General features: G+C 35.7%; 1 protein-coding gene across 1 annotated transcript in view; it reads right to left on the reverse strand.

Annotated features, from left to right (window-relative positions):
* Window positions 1-22,734, reverse strand: part of LOC106881266 (sodium-dependent serotonin transporter) — a 150,967-nt gene that overhangs the window by 63,523 nt on the left and 64,710 nt on the right. The window contains exon 3 of the mRNA XM_089354025.1: window positions 10,158-10,292. Within this exon, the coding sequence (XP_089210151.1) occupies window positions 10,158-10,292 (135 nt within the window). The remainder of the gene's footprint in view (window positions 1-10,157; window positions 10,293-22,734) is intronic.

Here is a 22,734-nt window from a genome sequence, read left to right on the forward strand (position 1 = left end):
TGCTATTGTCAAAGAAATCAGCTGGGTTCTTTATCTGCATGTGACTCAGAGGAGAGGTGAAGACACTCTTGAATTGTGTACTGAGCACTTCACTTATCCATGTGGGATCTGCAGTCAGTGAGCCATTAGGCAGGAATAGGGGTCCTATCTTATACTGCACCGTAGCAGTCTCCTTTGCAAATCTATAGAAAGCCTTGGGGTTTGTTTTTATGCTTTCTACTGCTCTCTTCTCCTCTGCTCTCTCCTTTTCATGGGAGAGTTTAATTTTGTTTTCTATTTCTAACATACATACATATATATATACATACATATATATATACTTACATATATATATATACATACATATATATATACTTACATATATATATATATATACATATATATATATATATATATATATATATATATATATATATATATATATATATATATATATACATATATATATGTATGTGTGTGTGTGTGTGTGTGTGTGTGTGTGTGTGTGTGTGTGTGTGTGTGTGTGTGTGTGTGTGTGTGTGTGTGTGTGTGCATTGTACATTATAAATAATGAATATGTATGAATGTATGTATATAGTCAATAGATGAGAATCAGAATTCTCCGTATAGAATACACTTAGTAGTGCCCAAGAGATTATATCTCTTGAACTCTACTATGTATGTATATTCTTTAGTTTTATTTCAAGATTTCTCACCAATAGAAAAAGACCCGATTTCTAAACCGATATCCAACGTTACGTGGTGGGAATTTTAAACATCAACAAGGTATTTGTGCATGTTCGTGTCTATGTGCAATATTTGGATTCAGTGCACGTGCAGATTTGTATGTTTTATTTTATATATGTATTCTCATGCATTTAGTTGCATGCCTAAACATGTGCATGTATGTATATGTATGTATGTATGTATGTATGTATATGTGTGTGCGTATATGTGTGTTTGTGTGTGTGTGTGTGTGTGTGTTTGTTTGTGTGTGTGTGTGTGTGTGTGTGTGCGTGTGTGTATGTATGTGGAGGCGCAATGGCCCAGCGGTTAGTGCAGCGGACTCGCGGTCATAAGATCGCGGTTTCGATTCCCAGACCGGGCGTTGTGAGTGTTTATTGAGCGCAAACGCCTAAAGCTCCACGAGGCAACGGCAGGGGATGGTGGCGAACCCTGCTGTACTCTTTCACCACAACTTTCTCTCAATCTTTCTTCCTGTTTCTGTTGTACCTGTATTTCGAAGGGTCAGCCCTGTCACACTCTGTATCACGCTGAATCTCCCCGAGAACTACATTAAGGGTACACGTGTCTGTGGAATGCTCAGCCACTTGCACGTTAATTTCACGAGCAGGCTGTTCCGTTGATCGGATCAACAGGAACCCTCGTCGTCGTAACCGACGGAGTGCCAACGTGTGTATGTATGTATAAATGTACATGTTTATGCTTACATACTTGTAGGTGTGTGTGTGTAATGCAAAATGGGCATACCTATATTTATAACCTGACATAGATCTTACAAACTGCACATATTGCAAGACTAATTTTTCCTACATAAAAATGTACAGCTCGACATAATCTCCAATAAAAATATATGTATTGGCACTAACGTTGAATCTACAAGAGTGGTCTGAAAAGTCCACAGGGTGACTATGAAAGAATAAAACTAGTGCTATGAAATCTTCCATGAATTAATTTCAACTCTACTTATTAATAACTGTACTGTCTCTTTCCAGGTTAAGTCAGATTTGACTATTCATATAAGACTTCAAAAGTAACAAGCAGCGACTTCTGTTGTAAATGGGCAAAATTTGGCGTTGTGGTGTTATCAAGTATCTGCAGAAAAACGGTTTAGCTTCCAAGGATATGCTGACAAGGTTGCTACATTAGGAGATGACGTTCCAGCTTTATTAACAGTGCAAAAGCGGGCAGCTGAATTTAGGAGGGGAAAGGAGAGTCTTGAAGGTAACCCGAGACATGGACGTCCTGCAACTGCCACTACCGAGGAAAACATTGATCGTGTTCACCACATGGTGATAGAAGACAGACGCTTGACTATAAATCAAATAACTAATGCTATTGACGTATCTCATGAGAGGGTTGAGAATATTCTGCACAATGAACTTGTCAAGGCGAAGGTTTCTGCTCGATGAGTGCCACGTCATCTGATGCCTGGTCAAAAGCGTATCAGGCTGATCACATCACAAGAAAATTTGACATTGTTTAAGGCAGATCCAGCTGGCTTCCTTGAACTTTTCCTCACCCAAGATAAGTCTTGAGTTCATCACTTTAAACCAGATGCAAAGAAACAGTCCATGAAATGGAAACACCCCTACTCGCCTGCTTTAAGGAAAGCAAAGGTCGTTCGTCTGCAAGGAAGATGACGGCCTCAGTCTTTTGGGATGCAAAAGGCATTGTGTTTATTGACTATTTTGAAAAGAGCACATCATCAATGGAGAGTACTATGCCAACTTGCTGAGACAGTTACAAAGGGCTATCAAAACCAAACACCCAGAAAACTGACAAAAGAGGACTTGTTTAATCAGTACACCAGTCCTTGGTTTCAATGGCTGCTGTGCGTGACTGTGGTTTTGAATTGGTTGCCTACCTTTCCTATTCTCCTGATTTGGCCCCATTCTAACTATTATCTGTTTCTCAACACGGTAAAATACTTAACTGGGAACCAGTATCGGTGTCGTGATGTCGTTACACCTGCTATCGAGGATTTCTTTGAGTGACAGGATGAAAGATTCTTCTCCAATGTGATCGAAGTACTGAAACACCGATGGAAGAAGTATGTAAACTGCAAGGGAGACTATACTGGAAAATAAACCTCATTTGGTCACATTCCACGAGAGTACCTCGATCGGCCTATGAACTTTTCAGCCGACCTTCGTAACTCTTGAATTCTCTAAAAGATCCAGACGTGAATTGTTGCGCTCATATCTTAACAATCACTTCCATTACATCTGTGTCTTCAAATCTTACTCCCCGATGTCGGAGGATGTCAGCGTCGAGTTTAACGGGGGATGGGTCTTCTGACTAGCCTAATTTGCTGACTGCTTGATTAGTTGCTAAAACTTTGGATGGTCACTCGTTGTCATGGTGAATATAGATTGTTTAAAAATTCTTATTCAGTCCGTTCCTCCTAATTTTCTGAGTGTCTCATTGCACCCTTTGCTGTTCCCGACGTAACTAGGTTCTGAAAAAAGAAAGAACAGTCACAATGACATTTTATGCTGATCGTTAGTTCTCAAACTTCTTAAGCCTCAGGGAAGATGTATAACGCCATTCCATAAACTGGGCCTTCGTTTTTGCATCATAAAAATTCAGCCATTTTTCATATCATTTTTCATTTTTCAGATCATAAAAAGTGTCTTCATTGGCTTCAAACGCGTCTGATAGATCAAAATAGATTATCACTCTTTCCCCCTTCAAATCGATTATAAACTGCCGAGATACTTACTTTGTGTACGTTCTCTAATACCCAAAGTCTTACACCATTTTCTTTAATGTATTGTAACTATGGTCGAATTGTGCGGCAAACCCACGAACTATGGATACGTTTGACCATTCGTTTATTCGTTTGAGATTCATGTCTAGAGTAGCATTTGATGGTCTCTCACAGAATGTTTTTTTTGTTTTTGTTTTTTCCAAGTTGGTTTCTCCTTCTTTGAACTTCCTCATCTATTTGTATATATTGATCTTGTCAATTGTGTCATCTCCGTAAACAACATGTAATCTTCTGTGAATATCGTACAGCTTGCACTTATCCTTCGTCAATAACTTAATGAAGGCACGTAGATTCTGTTTGAAATTTTTTATTTGCTTTCAATGGAGAAGAGTAGGAAGAAGAGTTACTATCATTGAAGAGTTGCCCTACCAACGTGTGCAATTTAAACGGCTTGTGTCTGTTAATAAAAATGTTTGAACCATTCTTTTGCATTAATTTCGGAACAACCTTCTCATACACACATATATATATAAAGCATACTTCATACGCGCGCGCTCACACACACACACACACACACACACACACACGCACAAACACACGCACATTATATGATGCGTATACAGGGATACATTATCTAGGCGGGTACCACTACTGATTAAGTAACTAATTATGCGGTATAATTAATTGTTAAATTTTTAAAATGTGCCAGTCTCCGTACTCGTTGTAATTGTTTTGTGTGTGTGTGTGTGTGTGTGTGTGTGTGTGTGTGTGTGTGTGTGTGTGTGTGTGTGTGTGTGTGTGTGTGTGTGTGTGTGTGTGTGTGTGTGTGTGTGTGTATACGCGTCTTGTATAAAGTCACAGTGCAAACGGAATATATGCAAAAGTATTGTGGTTCAGACTTTTGACGGTGTTGTCGAAGAATATATCGAAAAATTGAAAAGAGAAACAAATTCGCAAATAAATCAAACTGAAATAAAAAAAAAAAACAACAACAGAAAATTCTAAATAAGTAAAAAGAAATCGATAAAAAAAATAACCAAATAAATAAAATATGTGAAAAAAAGAGAAAACCAAAAGAACTCAACATCGGTCAGAAAGCATTGTTGGTTTTATATATTTTTGCTAACAGAAAACGTCTTGAAATTTCCGCATCAATATTCCGTTCTGAGAAGGCAATTAACGTTCGGAAATGGTTGGAACCAATGAAAGTGATGAAATAAAGCCCACCTAATATTATAGTGGATCATTACCAATTACTAGAGAATAAGAATTTTTCATCAAATTCTTCGATAAGCGAGAATAAAAATTAAAAAATAAAATCATATAAAGATAAAACTAAAAAAAAAATGGATAAGGAAAAGAAAATTTAAACAAGATAGAAGATTTAACGTATCAATCCATTGTTTAGCTCCACCCAGTCTGTCACATTAATTTAGATTCACTTCTCCGCAATTTTCATTGGTCGATTGATCGTTTATGAAATATTCAACTTGATGCATATTTGCATTGAAGAGCACGGGAATTTTTAAACCTCTCATTGTCAAACGTTGTTAATGAATATGGGCGTGGCTCTTTTATCTTCCATATAAATATGTATATCTCATTCAACATCCTAATATCATCCTTGAATTAGAGAAAATAATAACTTAAAGAAGTGTGATTGTTGCAGTAGCAGTCGGTTTTCATATGGTGGAAGTGGGCGTGGCTCTATTTTTTGTTTAATCATTATTATTATTATTATTATTATTATTATTATTATATTTCATTCATTCAATTTTCCTATATGGAGTCTGGAGTTTTCAGAAAGTGGCAGCCGTGTGCGTGTTACGCTAAAGTGGTAGAAGTGGGCGTTGACAGACTGAGTTTGAACAGATAGTAGTAGTAGTAGTAGTAGTAGTAGTAGTAGTAGTAGTAGAAATAAAATGAAAGTAGAACATTGATTAAGGCAATTTCACGTGATAGCGGAAAAACGTATTTAAATGTAGATCCACCCTATTGAAGAGAAGAAGGTTTTGATTAATGGCAACGGTAATTGTAATGGCATACGTATTACTGCTTATAGAGTTGTTAGAGGCAGTGGTGGTGGTGGTGGTGGTAGGAATGAGGGTGCTAAAGATGCTGATGTTAATAGAGATAGTCGGAGAGAAAGAATGAAGTAATGCTGGTGGTGGAGATGATGATGGTGGTGGTTGCGAGAAACTGAGGCAAGCCAACAGGGATCATGTCATCAAACACCGCATTCAATACAGCGTGAAAAACTAGTTATTTCCTCTCAGCCATCAACAATCTTTTCATTTTTGTTGTTCTTGTTGTTACTATCGTTATTTCTATTGCTGTAGCAGTAACAGATGATGAAATTGATAGAGAGTTGAACAAAATATCTTGCTTCGTGCATTCTGAATTCTGAGTTCAAACCCTGTTAGATTTACTTTTTGTCTTACCTTCATTCTACCCCACCCAGAGAAATGGTAAATTAAGCACAGTATTTGATGGCGTCTAAGACACACTTTTACGTTCTCAGTTCATCCTACCAGATTACTTTTTGCCTTATCATCATGCTACCTTAACACGGAAATGGTAAATTATTAAGGACCTTATTTGATGGCATATAAGACGCACTTTTTACCCGAACAAAATCACCTTGGGTCCTACATGTGCAAAAGCTTCGTAAACCTGTTCAGGACTTCCAACGTTCAGACAGATTTCGCCTAGATTTCCCTAATGCGCTAAAGTGGACCTTGTCAAATCGCAAAGGGTCATCTCGGTCGTCCTTAAAGTTTTTACCGGGATACCAGCAGTACGCTTAGTCGGCGGCGGTTTCGATTAGTTTCGGATCGACTTTCGAAAGGGGTGTGGTTATTTAGAGATTAAGACATCCTTTCAAAAGCGAAAGGATTTTAGGGAGAAGATTATCGAATTAGATAAACGGGAATTGACGGGGTCCATCATCAATAATAGGTGATGGGTTTTGCTACAAGCAAAAATTAGAGAAGCAAATCTGAAAGCTTTAGCAACGAGGCTTATGGTGGCTTATGTTGAATAATTGCTGTTGCGTGTTGAACGATTCTGGTTTTAAGTCGAGTCTAGAAGGAAAAATGAAAGATTCGTTTTTCTTTTGCAGAGAAGAGTAGTTAGTCTTCCTGAGCGAAAGAAGTTATGTGGTAGACTCTTTCAAAACGGCTTGAAGACAGATATTTCTCTCTCTGGCCAAACTGTTACTTGAAGAGAAATATGAGGTTAAAGAGGGACGTTGCCTTTTGTTGTGTTTAACGAAAGTGGAAGAGAGTAGCAAGACTGCAGAGGCTGAATAAATTTATCATAAATATGCTTCAATAATAATAGTAGTAGTGCCGGTAGCCTTGAAGCTGTCCTTTACATTTATGGATTTATAAAAAAAAGTGGGAGTACAGCAGCAGTAGTTTCTTCCTTGCTTTCTCCAAGACCCATGGAAGCAACACATCTGTACTCTTAGAAACTAGAAAATACTTATCCTCTATAGCGACCATAAAAACAGATTTACATTAAAAAAACTGAACTCATCTTTTAATGGTAACTACCTAGTTGTAGCTATTTTGACTGAATTATTAAGAGTGAAGTAACGCTGATCAGAACACACAAAATAAAGTCGTTGCCCGATATAAATGCGAGTTGTCAAAACCTGTTCGCAAGCTAGCGAACATAAACTTAAGCGATTCAATACACTAAACATTCATTCTTGTAAAATATTTTTTTATCTAATTATAGAAAATTTCTACTACAAAAGAATAGATCACTTGATTGTACCCCAGAATCATAACTTGACATCTTAAAGTGGAATCACAACTTATAAAAATGATGCATCAATATTAAAACTGAAGTTGAGATATTTAGACTTTCTGAAAAGTATGAAAAAAACTGAAATGATTCTCTAGTCGTTAACGGAAACTTGCTGGCACAAACGTTTTTCTTTTCATGATTCGAATTATTAGATTGAACTGGTTGAGAAGTATCACACTCAAAGTTCGTATCCAGTTATAGTCACTAAATTTAGTGTTTTTATATTCAAAAGAGACATTGTTGTATCTATCGGTAGTTAGGAGTCATAATAACTCAGTGGAAAAATGTCTGTTGATTCTCATGCCTCATACATCGTTAGTGTTTCCTTATAAACAGGTTGTAAGGGCCACGCATCGATAGAATGGCCAAGATGGCAACACAAGTGTTGGGATTTTCATTTCTTTCTCCTCTGTTTTAAGTCATGCCAAGCCAGGTTGATTTACTTTCCCTTCCTCGGGGAAGTCGATGAAAAATATAAATATGCTAACGCAGATTCTGTTGATTATGTCTCTCAACTCAAGAAAGAATAATTACCTTCAGCCTATTCCAATATATATATATATATATATATATATATATATATATAAACAGTTTACAAGAATATAGACGTTAAATAGAGAGAGAGAGGAAAAGAGGGAGAGGGAAAGAGAGAGAGAGGGGGAAGAGAGAGAGAGAGGGAAAGAGAGAGAGAGGGAAAGAGAGAGAGGGGGAAAGAGAGAGAGGGGGGAAAGAGAGGGAAAGAGAGAGAGGGAAAGAGAGAGAGAGCGAGAGAGAGATAGGGAAAGAGAGAGAGGGGGGGAGAGAGAGAGGGAAAGAGAGAGAGAGAGAGGGAAAGAGAGAGAGAGAAGAGGGAAAGAGAGAGAGGGAAAGAGAGAGAGAGAGAGGGAAAGAGAGAGAGAAGAGGGAAAGAGAGAGAGAGAGAGGGAAAGAGAGAGAGGGGAAAGAGAGAGAGAGGGAAAGAGAGAGAGAAGAGGGAAAGAGAGATAGAGAGGGAAAGAGAGATAGAGAGGGAAAGAGAGATAGAGAGGGAAAGAGAGATAGAGAGGGAAAGAGAGAGAGAGAGAGGGGGGAAGAGAGGGAGAAGAGGGAAAGAGAGAGAGAGAGAGAGGGAAAGAGAGAGAGAGAGAGAGAGAGAGAGAGAGAGGGAAAGAGAGAGACAGAGGAAATGTGACCTTATTACCTTCCCTAAGAGTGTTAAGATTGTAAACGAATTGAATTTAATTGTTGAGTGAAACGGTGTTGCGGTCTGGCTTGCTGAGAGTTCATCTCTTCATCAATCTGATAATGCTACAAGTTTTTCTTCTTTAGTGTTTTATATTTACAATACTGTGAAGTCAACAAACGTAAGCGGTTTAGCTTCCTGCGGTAGACATTGACCTATTTATCTAAAAGTGTATTGTAGCGTCATATTGTACAGTGCAATGTAATTCTATGTAAAGGCTGAAATATTTCCAGTACTTTCAAACTTAGTTGCATGCATAGTAAAATAAAAGGAAGTGTTCCCATATGCCGCCTCTAGGATACGATTTTGATTTCCACCTGAAGTAATTCTATCTCCAATTTATATCACTAACACCCTTAGAAATGTTATACATGTCCAAAACTTTCATTTCCAATCTTTTAAAAACAGTGAGCCGTTATTCTTAGTCAGAAAAAAATAAACAGTTTTCAAGTATATGTCTATACTATTCTTCAAGCCTTCAATTAATTTTATTATTACAAATTTCCATATAAAGCTTCGGATATGCTACTTTTGAGAAAGTAAATATTATAGTATTTAGGTTTGGTTCCCATGTTCTCCTCTCAGCAAATGCACATTTACATTCAGCTAATGTATTCAGCAAATGAATTCCTACTTAGAGTAATGCAACTGAGAGTAAGGTTCCGTTCTTTGTGCTTCTGTTTTTGTCAAGCTCATTGGAAGAACTGAACTTAATATAAATTCTTCAAATTAAAAATATTTCTGTTGGAAAAAACATAAAAAGGAAGAAGGATTCTTCCCTCCTTTTTACAGTTTTGCCCTCGTTTTCCTTTGAAATCTTTTTCCCATTTATGTTTTAGACATCTGAGATGAAGAGTCTACCATTAAGAATATTTCTAATTTAAATTTTAATTTTGTTTCTTTATTTTATTTTTGTTTTTATACGCTTCCTTTTTGTAATCTTTTCAGTTTTGACGTTTTCGAAAACAGTTTTTCGAATTTGCATTTATTTATACATAGCAAATTGCGATTACACAAAAAATAAAATTTTCACAAATTTAGTGACGAGTTTGTTCCTATTTATTTCATAGTAATCTCCAATATTTAAAAAAAAAATAGTAAATTTGTAAAGAATAAAAATACAGAAAAAGGAAAAAATATACAAAAATGTAGTAATGAAAATGAAGGAGAAAACAAAAAAAAATGGAAAGAAATTAAATTTAGATTTATCTTAATAATAACAATAATAATTTTATGTTTAAAAGCCTAAATCTGAAAAAAAATCAAAAACGAAATGTCAAAAGCAAAAAAATTACTAGTAGAAGGGGCAACGAAATTTTTTATCCTCAAATATTTTTTTTTCTTTGCAGAATCGTAATTAATGATGCTTAAATCATACACAGTCAAGATACTACGGCTTTTGTACATCAGTTAATTTTAGACTGTATTCCATAATATTACCTAAGTCAGTTATGTTGACCATGGTGAAATGATGCAATTATTAGATCCCTCGTCTAGTGGTCAGCCATGGAGTACCTGCAGATAATGTTGTGACTGTCACTACGCCGACTGCAGCTACCCCATGATATAGAATACCAGAAATAGGTCGATTCAGCTGAGGTATATCTCATGTGTTAATAGCATTTAGGTACTGTGTTTAGTCAGATCAAATAAATAATTATTGTAGTAAAATATATTTTCACCAACCTTTGAACATTGGACATATTCTATTCCAGACTGTAAAGCAACCGCAACGCTGATACTGGCCCAGTGCCAGTTCCATGTAGAATAATGGTAAGCCGCCAAACACCAGCATAATGATATATGGGATAAGAAAGGCGCCTGTATGAATATAAAACAACGAAAGATTCAAATATTTGCTAACGAAAAATGTATGTAGAAAGCATTTATATTGTTTACATAAGCTCAAGTGCATTGTGTTTATATCATGGAGTCATGTACATTATCTGTGGGTAGACTAGGTCTTATCTTTTACTTGTTACAGTCATTGGGCGGCGGCCATGCTGGTGTACCGTGCTTGTTATTCAAAGGATTTGAGTGAGAATTACGTTAAGGGTACCAAAAACTGGATGCTCATCGTCAAAAGCAAGACTTTGGGGAATTTTTCTCATATAAAACACACGACTCGGTAAGATACACAATTTTGACCAAGTTATCAAATGTATGGTAATTTTTTTCAAACGCCCTTTTGCAGCGATAGAAGCTAGCGAGAAAGCCTCGACGTTATCCCTCGATTTATGAGAATAAGCGGCCATATCACTTTGAAATTACTCTTTATAATCGTAAAGAAACTGGCAAGTTGCATGCAGATGTCCAAGGTACACTCTGCCGGAACAAAAAAATCCATGAAAGATTTTATTTGGTTTGTTGGGTGAGTGCTGACTTGGAGCTAAACAGCAAAAGTAATAACTACAGTTATAATGTGCAGATTAGGCACAAAGACAGACAGACAGACAGACAGATAGATGAGGATAGATATATAGATAGATAGATAGATAGATAGATAGATAGATACATACATACATACATACATACATACATACATACATGCATGCCTGCATACATACATACATACATACATACAGACATACATATATAAGTACAGATAGATAGATAGATAGATAGATAGATAGATAGATTAGCAGACACTTTCAATGAATTCTGCTTTATATATTTATATGACTGCATTGGCCGATGTGTCCTTCCTTGTTAAAAATAAGATTATGTGATATAAGAGAGAATTGACAGCTATTTCTACCAGATATGGTATCACATAGATGTTCCCTCGCCGTTTAACTGGCTAAACAGTATTCCTACTCTCAAACTGTATTACTTTACTCTCTCTTTCCTTCTCTCTCTCTCTCTCTCTCCTTCGTTTTCCCCCACTGTCTGGGTATACGTATGTGTGTGTGAAAGAAAAGAGAGAGGAAGCATAGAGAGAAAAGCTATGAATAAAGCTCTGCGCCATGAAGTCCAATATGATTGTTCGTCTAAAGAGGAAAAGACCGACGCGATATCCAGTAAAGAATTGTATTCTAATTCAGGTCATCATTGTAACAATTCAAAGCAACTCGGCCCAAAAACAAGAGAAGCAATTTGCTAACAAATGCTGCAGCGAGTACAAAATCAACTACACATAATCACAGCTACAGACTTATAATCAGACGCTTACAAACCCATATCTATTCAAATACAAAGCAATATTCAAACGGTAATTTGTTTAGAGTTTTCTTATATTATAATTTCTAACATAGACATAAGTACACAAATTATTAGAAAAAGGGTCTGGATAGATAAGGAAGGATGGATGGATGGATGGATGGATGGATGGATGGATGGAAAATTCTTGACTGCTAGGACTGGTGGAACCTGGAAGGACGAAAGGCAAGGCTGTATTGGCGGGATTTTAATTCAAAATGTAAAGTGACGAAACGATTTCACTTATATACTTGTTTCTTCATTTGGCGTGGAGGCGCAATGGCCCAGTGGTTAGGGCAGCGGGCTCGCGGTCATAGGATCGCGGTTTCGATTCCCAGACCGGGCGTTGTGAGTGTTTATTGAGCGAAAACACCTAAAAGCTCCACGTGGCTCCGGCAGTGGATGGTGGCGAACCCTGCTGTACTCTTCCACCACAACTTTCTCTCACTCTTACTTCCTGTTTCTGTTGTGCCTGTAATTCAAAGGGTCGGCCTTGTCGCACTGTGTCACGCTGAATCTCCCCGAGAACTACGTTAAGGGTACACGTGTCTGTGGAGTGCTCAGCCACTTGCACGTTAATTTCACGAGCAGGTTGTTCCATTGATTGGATCAACTGGAACCCTCGACGTCGTAAGCGACGGAGTGCCAACAACAACTTCATTAGGCAGAAGATAAGTAATTTTCAGAGGAAAGGTATGGACAATGACATCGACTCCATACTTTTATTTTATTGAACTTGAAAGAATGAAAGGAAAAATTGGCCTAGGCCCTAACATTTTAGTTAAAAATTTTGTAGCAATATTAAATCCTAAATTGAAATATCACCATAATTAGCACTGTTTGTAATTCATCTGACATTCATAAAATAATTTATCAACCAGCTTCTTCAAGATATTAACTGTGACCGTATGATACTATACTGTAAAACCCAAATTTTCCTAATAACAATAGATATGTCGTATGAATGAGTAGACAACAAAATATGTAACCAACATTAACTTTTCAGTATATTACGCAGTTTTTGCTACATGTTACAGCGTATTCATATAAACAATGCTGTGATTAAGAAGTACGCTTTGCAACTACGCGGTTTCAGGTTCAATTACACACACTGTGAGACTGAACACTAATGCTTTATGAGTGAATTTGGTTGGCGGAAACTGTGTGAAAGCCAATCATGGATGGATATACATATATATATATATATATATATATATATATATATATATATATATATATGTATATGTATATATGTATATGTATATATAATCCACCCTCATGCACAGATAGATTGATTGATAGATAGATAGATAACGGTATGTATATATATATATATATATATATATATATATATATACATACATACATAAATATATATATATGTATGTATGTATATTTATTAACCCACACCCATAACATATATATATATATTATATATATGGGAGGGGCGTGTGTGTCTTTTTTTATCACTGTCAGTCGATAATCGGTATTACTTTATTCGCACCCATGTAATGTGGTTCGGCAAACAAGAACGATAGAATAAGTACTAGACTTATAGATAAGGGATGAAGTTGATTTGCTCGACTAAACACTTCCAAGAAAACAAGTAAAAGAGTCACATAGGATGACAAATTTTCACAAAAAGTTTCTAAAATTTCTAAGTTTCGGGACAAATTCTGTTAATTTGAACAATTTAATTTCTCTTTCTCATCTCTCTCCCGCTCTCTCACCATCTCTCTCTCTCTCTCTCTCTCTCTCTCACTTTCTGTCTTTCTTTTTTTCCATTCACTCCTGCTTTCTCTCGAAATAATTGTACTTAGCATAATATAACTATATGGTGTTTTTCTGAATTACTTATGATGCAGAAACACAAACACACATGTATATATATATATATATATATATATATATATATATATATATATATATATATATACATATATATACACATACATATATATATATATATATATACATATATATACATATATACATATACATATATACGACGGGCTTCTTTCAGTTTCCGTCTACCAAATCCACTCACAAGGCTTTGGTCGGCCCGAGGCTATAGTGGAAGACACTTGCCCAAGGTACCATGCAGTGGGACTGAACCCGGAACCATGTGGTTCGTAAGCAAGCTACTTACCACACAGCCACTCCTACGCCTATGTACATTGTAAATGTTAAACACGCTTGTATCTTAATCTATAGCTTTTTTCAAATGTGTATATTAACACAATAATACATTTTTCCGAACCGAAAAAGAAACCTCCAGATTCATGATCAATCTGCTAGAAATAACCATCAAATATCTCTCAAATGACGCCCTAATATCTTAAGTAAAGGAAACTATATGTTGAACGATGTACCAATGTACTCATTGGCATCCAAAACAAAAATAGACGGGACGTCATGATCGGAACGCCTTTGGTCATACGTAAAAGGTAAGCTGCTCGATTAGGACAGGCTTAGAGTTAAACAACATCAGATTACTTCTGAAGACATATGTCTCTGTCCATAATTATTATTGTCATTGTATTAGACTTAAGTTAGCTCCGATTGAGAGGAAGAGCTATAATCAAATGTATTCTAGTCATGACCATCTCGCCTGTTCTATTCAGATATCTAGGACTACGGTATGTAATGTACGTGACCCATCCACTTAAGAAAACAATATGTAATTCTTGCGAAATTTGGTTTCTACTTCTAGCACGTCAAAAGATCACGTGGAAGCTACCTCGTAGAAAAGGATGGTCAATGCTGATAAACTGCGGAAGTCAGAATATATTTTTATTACCGAAATTAATATTTTTCTTTCTTCTATCTACACGCGCGCCCATATGTGTGTGTTGTGTGTGTTGTGTGAGTGAGTGTGTGTGTACTCTAGTTCTTAGACACGTGAGAAGTATTATAGGTAGTATACATACATATACACACACATACCCACACACCACACACGCACACATATTTAAATGCATGCATATATATATATATATATATATATATATATATATATATATATATATATATATATATATATATATATATATATATATATATATATATATATATATATAAATAAATATATATATATATATATATAAATAAATATATATATATATATATATATAAATAAATAAATATATATATATATATATATATATATATATATATATATATATATATATGACGCCTCCCCCTCTCATTTTTCTTCGTTTTTCTCGCTTCTCTTCTCTCACATTTCTTGGCCCTCTCTTCAACTCCCACTATTTCCCACTCGTTTATCTCCCCTGTATCTTTCTTTTTATCTCTGATATTTTTTTCTAATCCTTCAATCCTGCTGCCCACCACCCATCTCTCCGCCTTCCACGTGACCGGTGTCTGGCCAGCCATGATCTTTCTTTCTTGGCCTGACTGTCGACCGCCATCACCTCTTATGTCCATCTCCTATGTTCTTGCCTTTAGGCTTTCACTTCATACATGCCAGCTCAATTTCATTCGTTCTCAATCGAAAGACACCTGTTGTTATTTCTTGTTATTTTTATTCGTAACTGTGTACCATGTTCTCCATGTTTTTTTTTGTTTTTTTTTTTGTCTTTGTCGCCGTACACATTCGCTAGCTTTCTTACAAATGGGTCTAATGCTCTTAGCTTAGAGTTTTGTGAGGACAACCAGATCGAAGCATTTCAAGTGTAACAGCCCGAAATGGTCATGACTTCTGGAATTTAACTGAGGAAAGAAAGCCAGGAATGACCCGGCTTTTTTTCCCCTGTCCTTCTAATTGTTGTTTCTCTTTCCGCCTTAGTGTCGTCTATCTGTCCGAATGTTTTAATGTCCTCTATTGCGTTTTTTTCCCATTTGTATACATATATATATATATATGTTGTTGTACTTGGGGATGGTCATATTGCCAGTTTAGCCAATAATATATATATATATATATATATATATATATAATAATTTTTTTCCAGAGGATGTAGCAACCGTTACCAATATAGCATAAGAACTTACCTTAGGAGATCATTAATTAGATTCCTTAAGGGTCGTTCTCACAGTTTATATTTATATCATAAGATTTTTAAACTTTTAAATTTTCATATTCAAAAGAGACAGAGACTTCAAATTCGATATATCGATTTATTCACCACTCTATGTTAACATTTCTGTGCCAAACTTATCCAGTGACTGGTCCATTGGATTTAGACGTTTGGCACTTCTTCAGGAGTGGTTACCTTTCGAACAAAACACGAAAAAACACATACATAACTATTATTAGGTCTTTAGGACATCGTTAGCTTTCGTGTTTTCATAGAGTGGTGAATAAATCGATATATCGAATTTGAAGTCTCTGTCTCTTTTGAATATGAAAATTTAAAAGTTTAAAAATCTTATGATATATATATATATATATATATATATATATATATATATAAGGCAAATAAGAAAATGGAGAGGATATAAAATCGACAAACATCAGCCAGCAAACATTCCATTATATCTATTTATTAAATGATAGCAAACATGTGTTTAAGTGGTACAAGTAAACGAATGAGATCAGTCAATAAATTACCTAAACATATATATATATATATATATATATATATATATATATATATATATATAGAGAGAGAGAGAGAGAGAGAGAGAGAGAGAGAGAGAGAGAGAGAGAGAGAGAGAGAGAGAGAGAGAGAGAGAGAGAGAGAGAGAGACATGAATGAATAATAATAGATGAGTGTACAGACACAAATCACTTATGGCCGTTTCTATCATGAGGCTTCAAAATCTTCCAAGTCATCCTCATCACGTCAGTGATATACAGGGATAAACAATCATTAGACAGAGATTGGCTAATGGTTGAACCTCAGGCTTCTTCAGAGAGTACAAATGTTAGGAAACAAACATGTGGGAAATTCAGTTTCCTAACATTTGTACTCTCTGAAGAAGCCTTGAGGCTCAACCATTACCCAGTCTCTGTCCAATGTTTGTTCATTCCCGGATATCACTGACGTAATGAGGATGGGTTGGAAAATTCTGAAGCCTCGTGGTAGAAACGGCTGTAAGTGATATGTATTTGTACACTCATCTATTATTATTATTCATTCATATATATATATATATATATATATATATATATATATATATATATATATATATATATATATATGCGTGTGTGTGTGTGTGTGTGTGTGTGTGTGTGTGTGTGTGTGTGTGTGTGTGTGTGTGTATACATACAGTGAAGGCGCATGGCTCCGTGGTAGCTTACGATCATGAGGTTGTGTGTTCGATACGCAGACCGGACTGCAAGACACTTTATTTCACGTTACTCCAGTTCACTCAGCTGTAGAAATGAGTTGCGACATCACTAGTGCCAAGTTGTATCGGCCTTTGCTTTTCCCTTGGATAACATCAGTAGTGTGGAGAGGAGAGGCTGGTATGCTGGCCTTCCACAAACAACCTTGCCCAAACTTGTGCCTGGGAGAGTAACTTTCTAGGTGCAATCCCATGGTCATTCATGACCGAAGGGGGTCTCTCTCTCATATATATATATGTGTGTGTGTGTGTGTGTGTGTGTGTGTGTATGTATATATATATATATATATATATATATATATATATATATATATATATATATATATATATATATATATATTCATCTGTATATGTATACATATATATATATGTATATATATTTATATATATGTATATATATATGTATATATATTTATATATATGTATATATATATAAATATATATACTATATATATATATAAATATATATAGATATAAATACTATATATATATATAAATATATATATACTATATATATATGAATATATATATATACTATATATAAATATATATATATACTATATATAAATATATATATATACTATATATAAATATATATAATATATATATAAATATATATATAATATATATATAAATATATATACTATATATATATATATATATATATATATATATATATATATATATATATATATATATTCATAACAACAATAACAGCAATTATGATAATACAGGCAATAATCTTTAGCTGAAGTTATAGAAAGCTAACAAAACTTATTTTAATAACTTTATCGAAAATGATATCTAAATCGACTTCTACTACTACTACAACTTCTACTATTACGGCTACTACCACTACTACTACTACTGCTGCTGCTGCTGCTGCTGCTGCTGCTACTGCTGCTGCTGCTATGAATATAACTATTACGGCTACTACTACTACTACTACACCATCGTCTTATCCTATTATTTAATTTGCTATGTGTAAAATGTTAAACACATTCGTGATGTTAATTCTCTAAATGAAGTATTAACAGTAACTGCACGATAAAGTGTAGTATATTGCCACTTAAGTGTGGCTGACCCCTAGGGGTGGATGTTACTGTTGCTTTTAGCCCCAGGAGGACATCTCCTCCAGCTGGCTTATCGACACACGACTGTGTCCTGTTTGCCAAGGGAAGTTATCCCTCTCACCTCGATCTGCAGCACGAACGTATCCGGATTTCAGGGTTATTTCCCTTCGTCGGCGTCCGATAGCTGCTGACCTTGGTGAGAGAGACAAAAACCTGGCAATCTTATATCTTCTTTTCCAGTGAAATTCTTCACTGATATCGAAAAGATGAAAACAAGCAATGTTAATTCTCTAAATGAAGTATTAACAGTAACTGCACGATAAAGTGTAGTATATTGCCACTTAAGTGTGGCTGACCCCTAGGGGTGGATGTTACTGTTGCTTTTAGCCCCAGGAGGACATCTCCTCCAGCTGGCTTATCGACACACGACTGTGTCCTGTTTGCCAAGGGAAGTTATATCCGAGATTTGTTTCCAATGAAAATTTGCTTCTTATGAAATGTAGTATTTTTGCATACATTCATGACATGCATACATACATATGTATGTATGTATGTATGTATGTATGTATGTATACATATGTATATATATATATACATATATATAGGCGCATTTATTTTTGTGACTATATATATATATATATATATATGTGTGTGTGTGTGTGTGTGTATACTTACAAACACACACGCATAGATAGACAGACAGACAGACAGACAGACAGAAAGATAGATAGATAGATAGATAGATAGATAGATAGATAGATAGATAGATAGATAGATAGATCAAATGCTTTAGCTTTTGTTGCGTTTTATATAATTTATTTTTTGATTGGTTGGATGTCGGAAATTACTATCGATCGATTTTTAATTCTATTGTCTTATTATTCTTTATGAGGACAACAAAATCGTTCTGCATATTCGTTCAGTGTTCATTGATTGCCAACTTTCTCGAGTTCTATCGAACAGTTGCTATCTCGTGTAGAACGAATCCTGCTATCAGTTGAATCTATCGTGAAGATCGAGCGGTCACTGTCGTTTAGAATAGAAGTAGTTTTTTTTCTGTTTGATGGTTACGGAGAAAAAGGGTCTCGAGTGGGATGTGGCTGAAAAATTTGTGGACAGGATATTCTTCCCCTCTCTGTTGAGGAATTCATCAACTTTTTCAAATACAACTTAAAGAGGATTGTGTAGGTGGTAAGTGAAGTGATCCTCTCTAATACATTTTACGAAGGGTTAGTGAAAGCTATATTGATTAAATGATTGTATACAGATGTAAGAAACTTAGAGGTGCTGTTTTTGCTTTTGAAAAGACTGTGTAATTTAGTGTAACCTAGGACTTCGTGCGAGCTTCCCCCGCCCTCGAATTACTTTAGGCATTTCTCCACCTTATGGGGGACCTTTTAATGTTTATATTTTATTGTTATGTATTGTTCTTGCCTATTTTGTCTTGATTGCTTTGGATAAAACTTCCGCTATTTTGTATTTTATCTTGGATGACGCATTGGTCGGCCCGAGGCTGTAGTAGAAGATATTTGCGTAAGCTGCTACATAGTATGACAACCCCAAAACAACGTTTTTGTGAAGTGAGCTTCTTAGCTACATAACCCATGCCTATGACACGATGTAGCGATTAGAACATATTTATATATATAAAAATTAGGAAGGTTAAGAGGTAGCTTACAACTAACAGACTGTAAAATGTCTTTGAAATCTACTGAACTAACGATTGATCCTTTTTGTGGTGAGGTTCATTGATCTTCAGGAAATGGCAGACAAATCCTTTGAAATTACATCGCACAGTTTTTAGAAAAAATGATAATCACAGTGGATAATGAAGCCTGAAATAAAAAGACTGGATGGTCATATTTGGATTGTATTTGATCATAGGTTAGTTCAATCAGGATTGAGCTCAGGTTAAAAAACAAGATGTACTCAGAATGCTTACGAGCCAATAAGAGAACTACTATACAGCCAATCACCCTGTTCGAAATAGCAAACAACTGTCCTTCAAATTACACTCTGTTGTTTTAGAAAAGGAAGAAAGCATAAGTCCTAGAGAGATTGCGTCAGTAAAAAAAATTATGAAATACCCTAAGTGAAACGGCTTCGATCACAAGACTGCTCAGTAATTTTTGTTATTGTAGTTGTCGCTTAACTGCAGGTTAACCATGTTCAAGCATGCCTATGATCAAAGGCATTTTAACTGTGACCATTCCTACTTTTCTTATGGACATGTAATCCAGGACCGCATTATCCAATGCATTCCATAATACGGAAGGATGTGGTTCGAGAGAGATTTGGCTGCTGTTTTTTATTTCTTTATTGCCCACATGGGGCTAAACATAGAGGGGACAAACAAGGACAGACAAAGGGATTCGGTCGATTAGATCGATCCCAGTGCGTAACTGGTACTTAATTTATGGACCCCGGAAGGATGAAAGGCAAAGTCGACCTCGGCGGAATTTGAACTCAGAACGTAGCGATGAATGAAATACCGTTAAGCATTTCGCTCGGCGTGCTAACGTTTCTGCCAGCTCGCCGCCTTTTTTTGAGCAACGTGAAATGAAGTGTTTTGCTCAAGAACACAACGCATCGCCTGGTCCAGGAATCGAAACCACAACCTTACGATCATGATGCTGACACCCTAACCACTAAGCCACGCGCCTCCACTGGCTGCTGTTTCTAGCATATGAAGGAGCCTCTACACTGTTCATCAAATTACATTCTTCCACCTTAAAAGGAGAAGGTCACATTGCATAATACAAGCCTAAATAAGGAATACCTAAATAAAATAGGTGAGACAGAACATCTTCGATGGTAGATCTATTTGACTAGTACTAACCTTGGGCTAACCAATAACTGTAACTACAACAAATCAAGTATATATCTTATTGATAATTATCGAATGGATGGTTTCGTATATGCTTTCTGGATATCGTCCAACTGTAGTGGAAAATGTATGTCATTTATTCAGAATATTTGTTAGCATAACGAAGAATGACAGAGCTGTTTATATTTTAAAACTTTGTTCACAATTAACTGAATATTGTTGGTGACGTATATTTCCACAAATACAGTGAGAGAAGACTGCAATGTTAAAAACTAAATAAAGATCTCTTGGAAAAGGGAGCTTTGAATGTATAAGCGCCACTTAAAGAGTAAAATATAAATCGGTGATGTGTATGTAATACCCATAGACAGAGAGAGGAGGAGCATTCGCAGTAGATTCCACTCTTTTCTCAAAATCACCTCTCGCCTCCCTATCCGGTTGGCCGATTGCTGAAGGCGACGTCGTCTTTTAAACTAATATTTTTCAAAACAAACATTTCCAGAATTGTTTCAAATTTTAGTCCCAAATGAGCAAATATGAACGGAACAAACCAACCTGGAAAAGTTCTGATTAACTTAACAACAAAATATATAACCATAATTTGCAATAAACGGCTTCTAAATAGATAAACGGACATCTCTAGGATACGTGTTTCTAATTTCTTTATTGCCCACAAGGGGCTAAACATAGAGGGGACAAACAAGGACAAACAAAGGGATTAAGTCGATTACATTGACCCCAGTGCGTAACTGGTACTTAATTTATCGACCTCGAAAGGATGAAAGGCAAAGTCGACCTCGGCGAAATTTGAACTCAGACGAAATATAGTTAAGCATTTCGTCCGGCGTGCTAACGTTTCTACCAGCTCGCCGCCTTCAAGGACACGTGTTTCTGGTACGGTATTAACTACAACGAGACGACGACGACGACGATGATGATGATTGTGATGATGATTTTTATATTAACCACAAGTGCTTGAATGGAAGGAGGGACAATACAAAATCTATGATGCAGTTTTGTGAGGGTTTTCCATAAGTCACGTAAACATAAAATGGCGGGAAAAACAAGTAACAACAAAATTAGAATAATACTCCTCAACAGTAGTGGGCGACAGTTACTCAAGGTACACAAGAAACACCACAAAACCTTCATCACTATGACTACCAGGGACAAGTACTCTTTCACATCTAAAGCATGCTCAGAGAAGTCCGTTTAGTCGTACTCTTTTACCAATTACACCCACCTTTAAACAAGAAACTTGAAAGTTGAATTTATGAAAGGTTATGTTTACTAAGATATTTGATACCCACAATGCCGATGAGGATAATGATGAGGAAGATTAGGGGGTGGGAGGATAATGTGATGTAGGTAAAGGTGATGGGTCGTTTCCGAACTTTAAAAGGAAATCTTCATTTTTATTTACAAAATATTTTAAAAAAGCATAAAATGGTTGAAGTAATAGTCTTGTATTTTTTTTAGAAATAGGTTACAGTGATTTACAATGAAAAGGAAATAATAATAATAATAATAATAATAATAATAATAATAAGAAGAAGAAGAAGAAGAAGAAGAAGAAGAAGAAGAAGAAGAAGAAGAAGAAGAAGAAGAAGAAGAAGAAGAAGAAGAAGAAAAAGAAGAAGAAGAAGAATGGAGAAAGACGACTCATAGAAATGATAAAGAAGGTATGGATAGGTGTATAGTTGGATGATTGGGCATATATGTGTGTGAGTGTGTATATATGTGTGTGTGTGTGTGTGTGTTTGTGGTATATGTATGTACTTGTATATGGATGCTGTATGTACAAATGAGGGGATGTGCGTCCTGGCACAAATACACATATACACATACACAT

The sequence above is a fragment of the Octopus bimaculoides genome, chromosome 6 (assembly GCF_046866305.1).
Source record: "Octopus bimaculoides isolate indiv1 chromosome 6, ASM4686630v1, whole genome shotgun sequence".
NCBI lineage: Eukaryota > Metazoa > Mollusca > Cephalopoda > Octopoda > Octopodidae > Octopus > Octopus bimaculoides.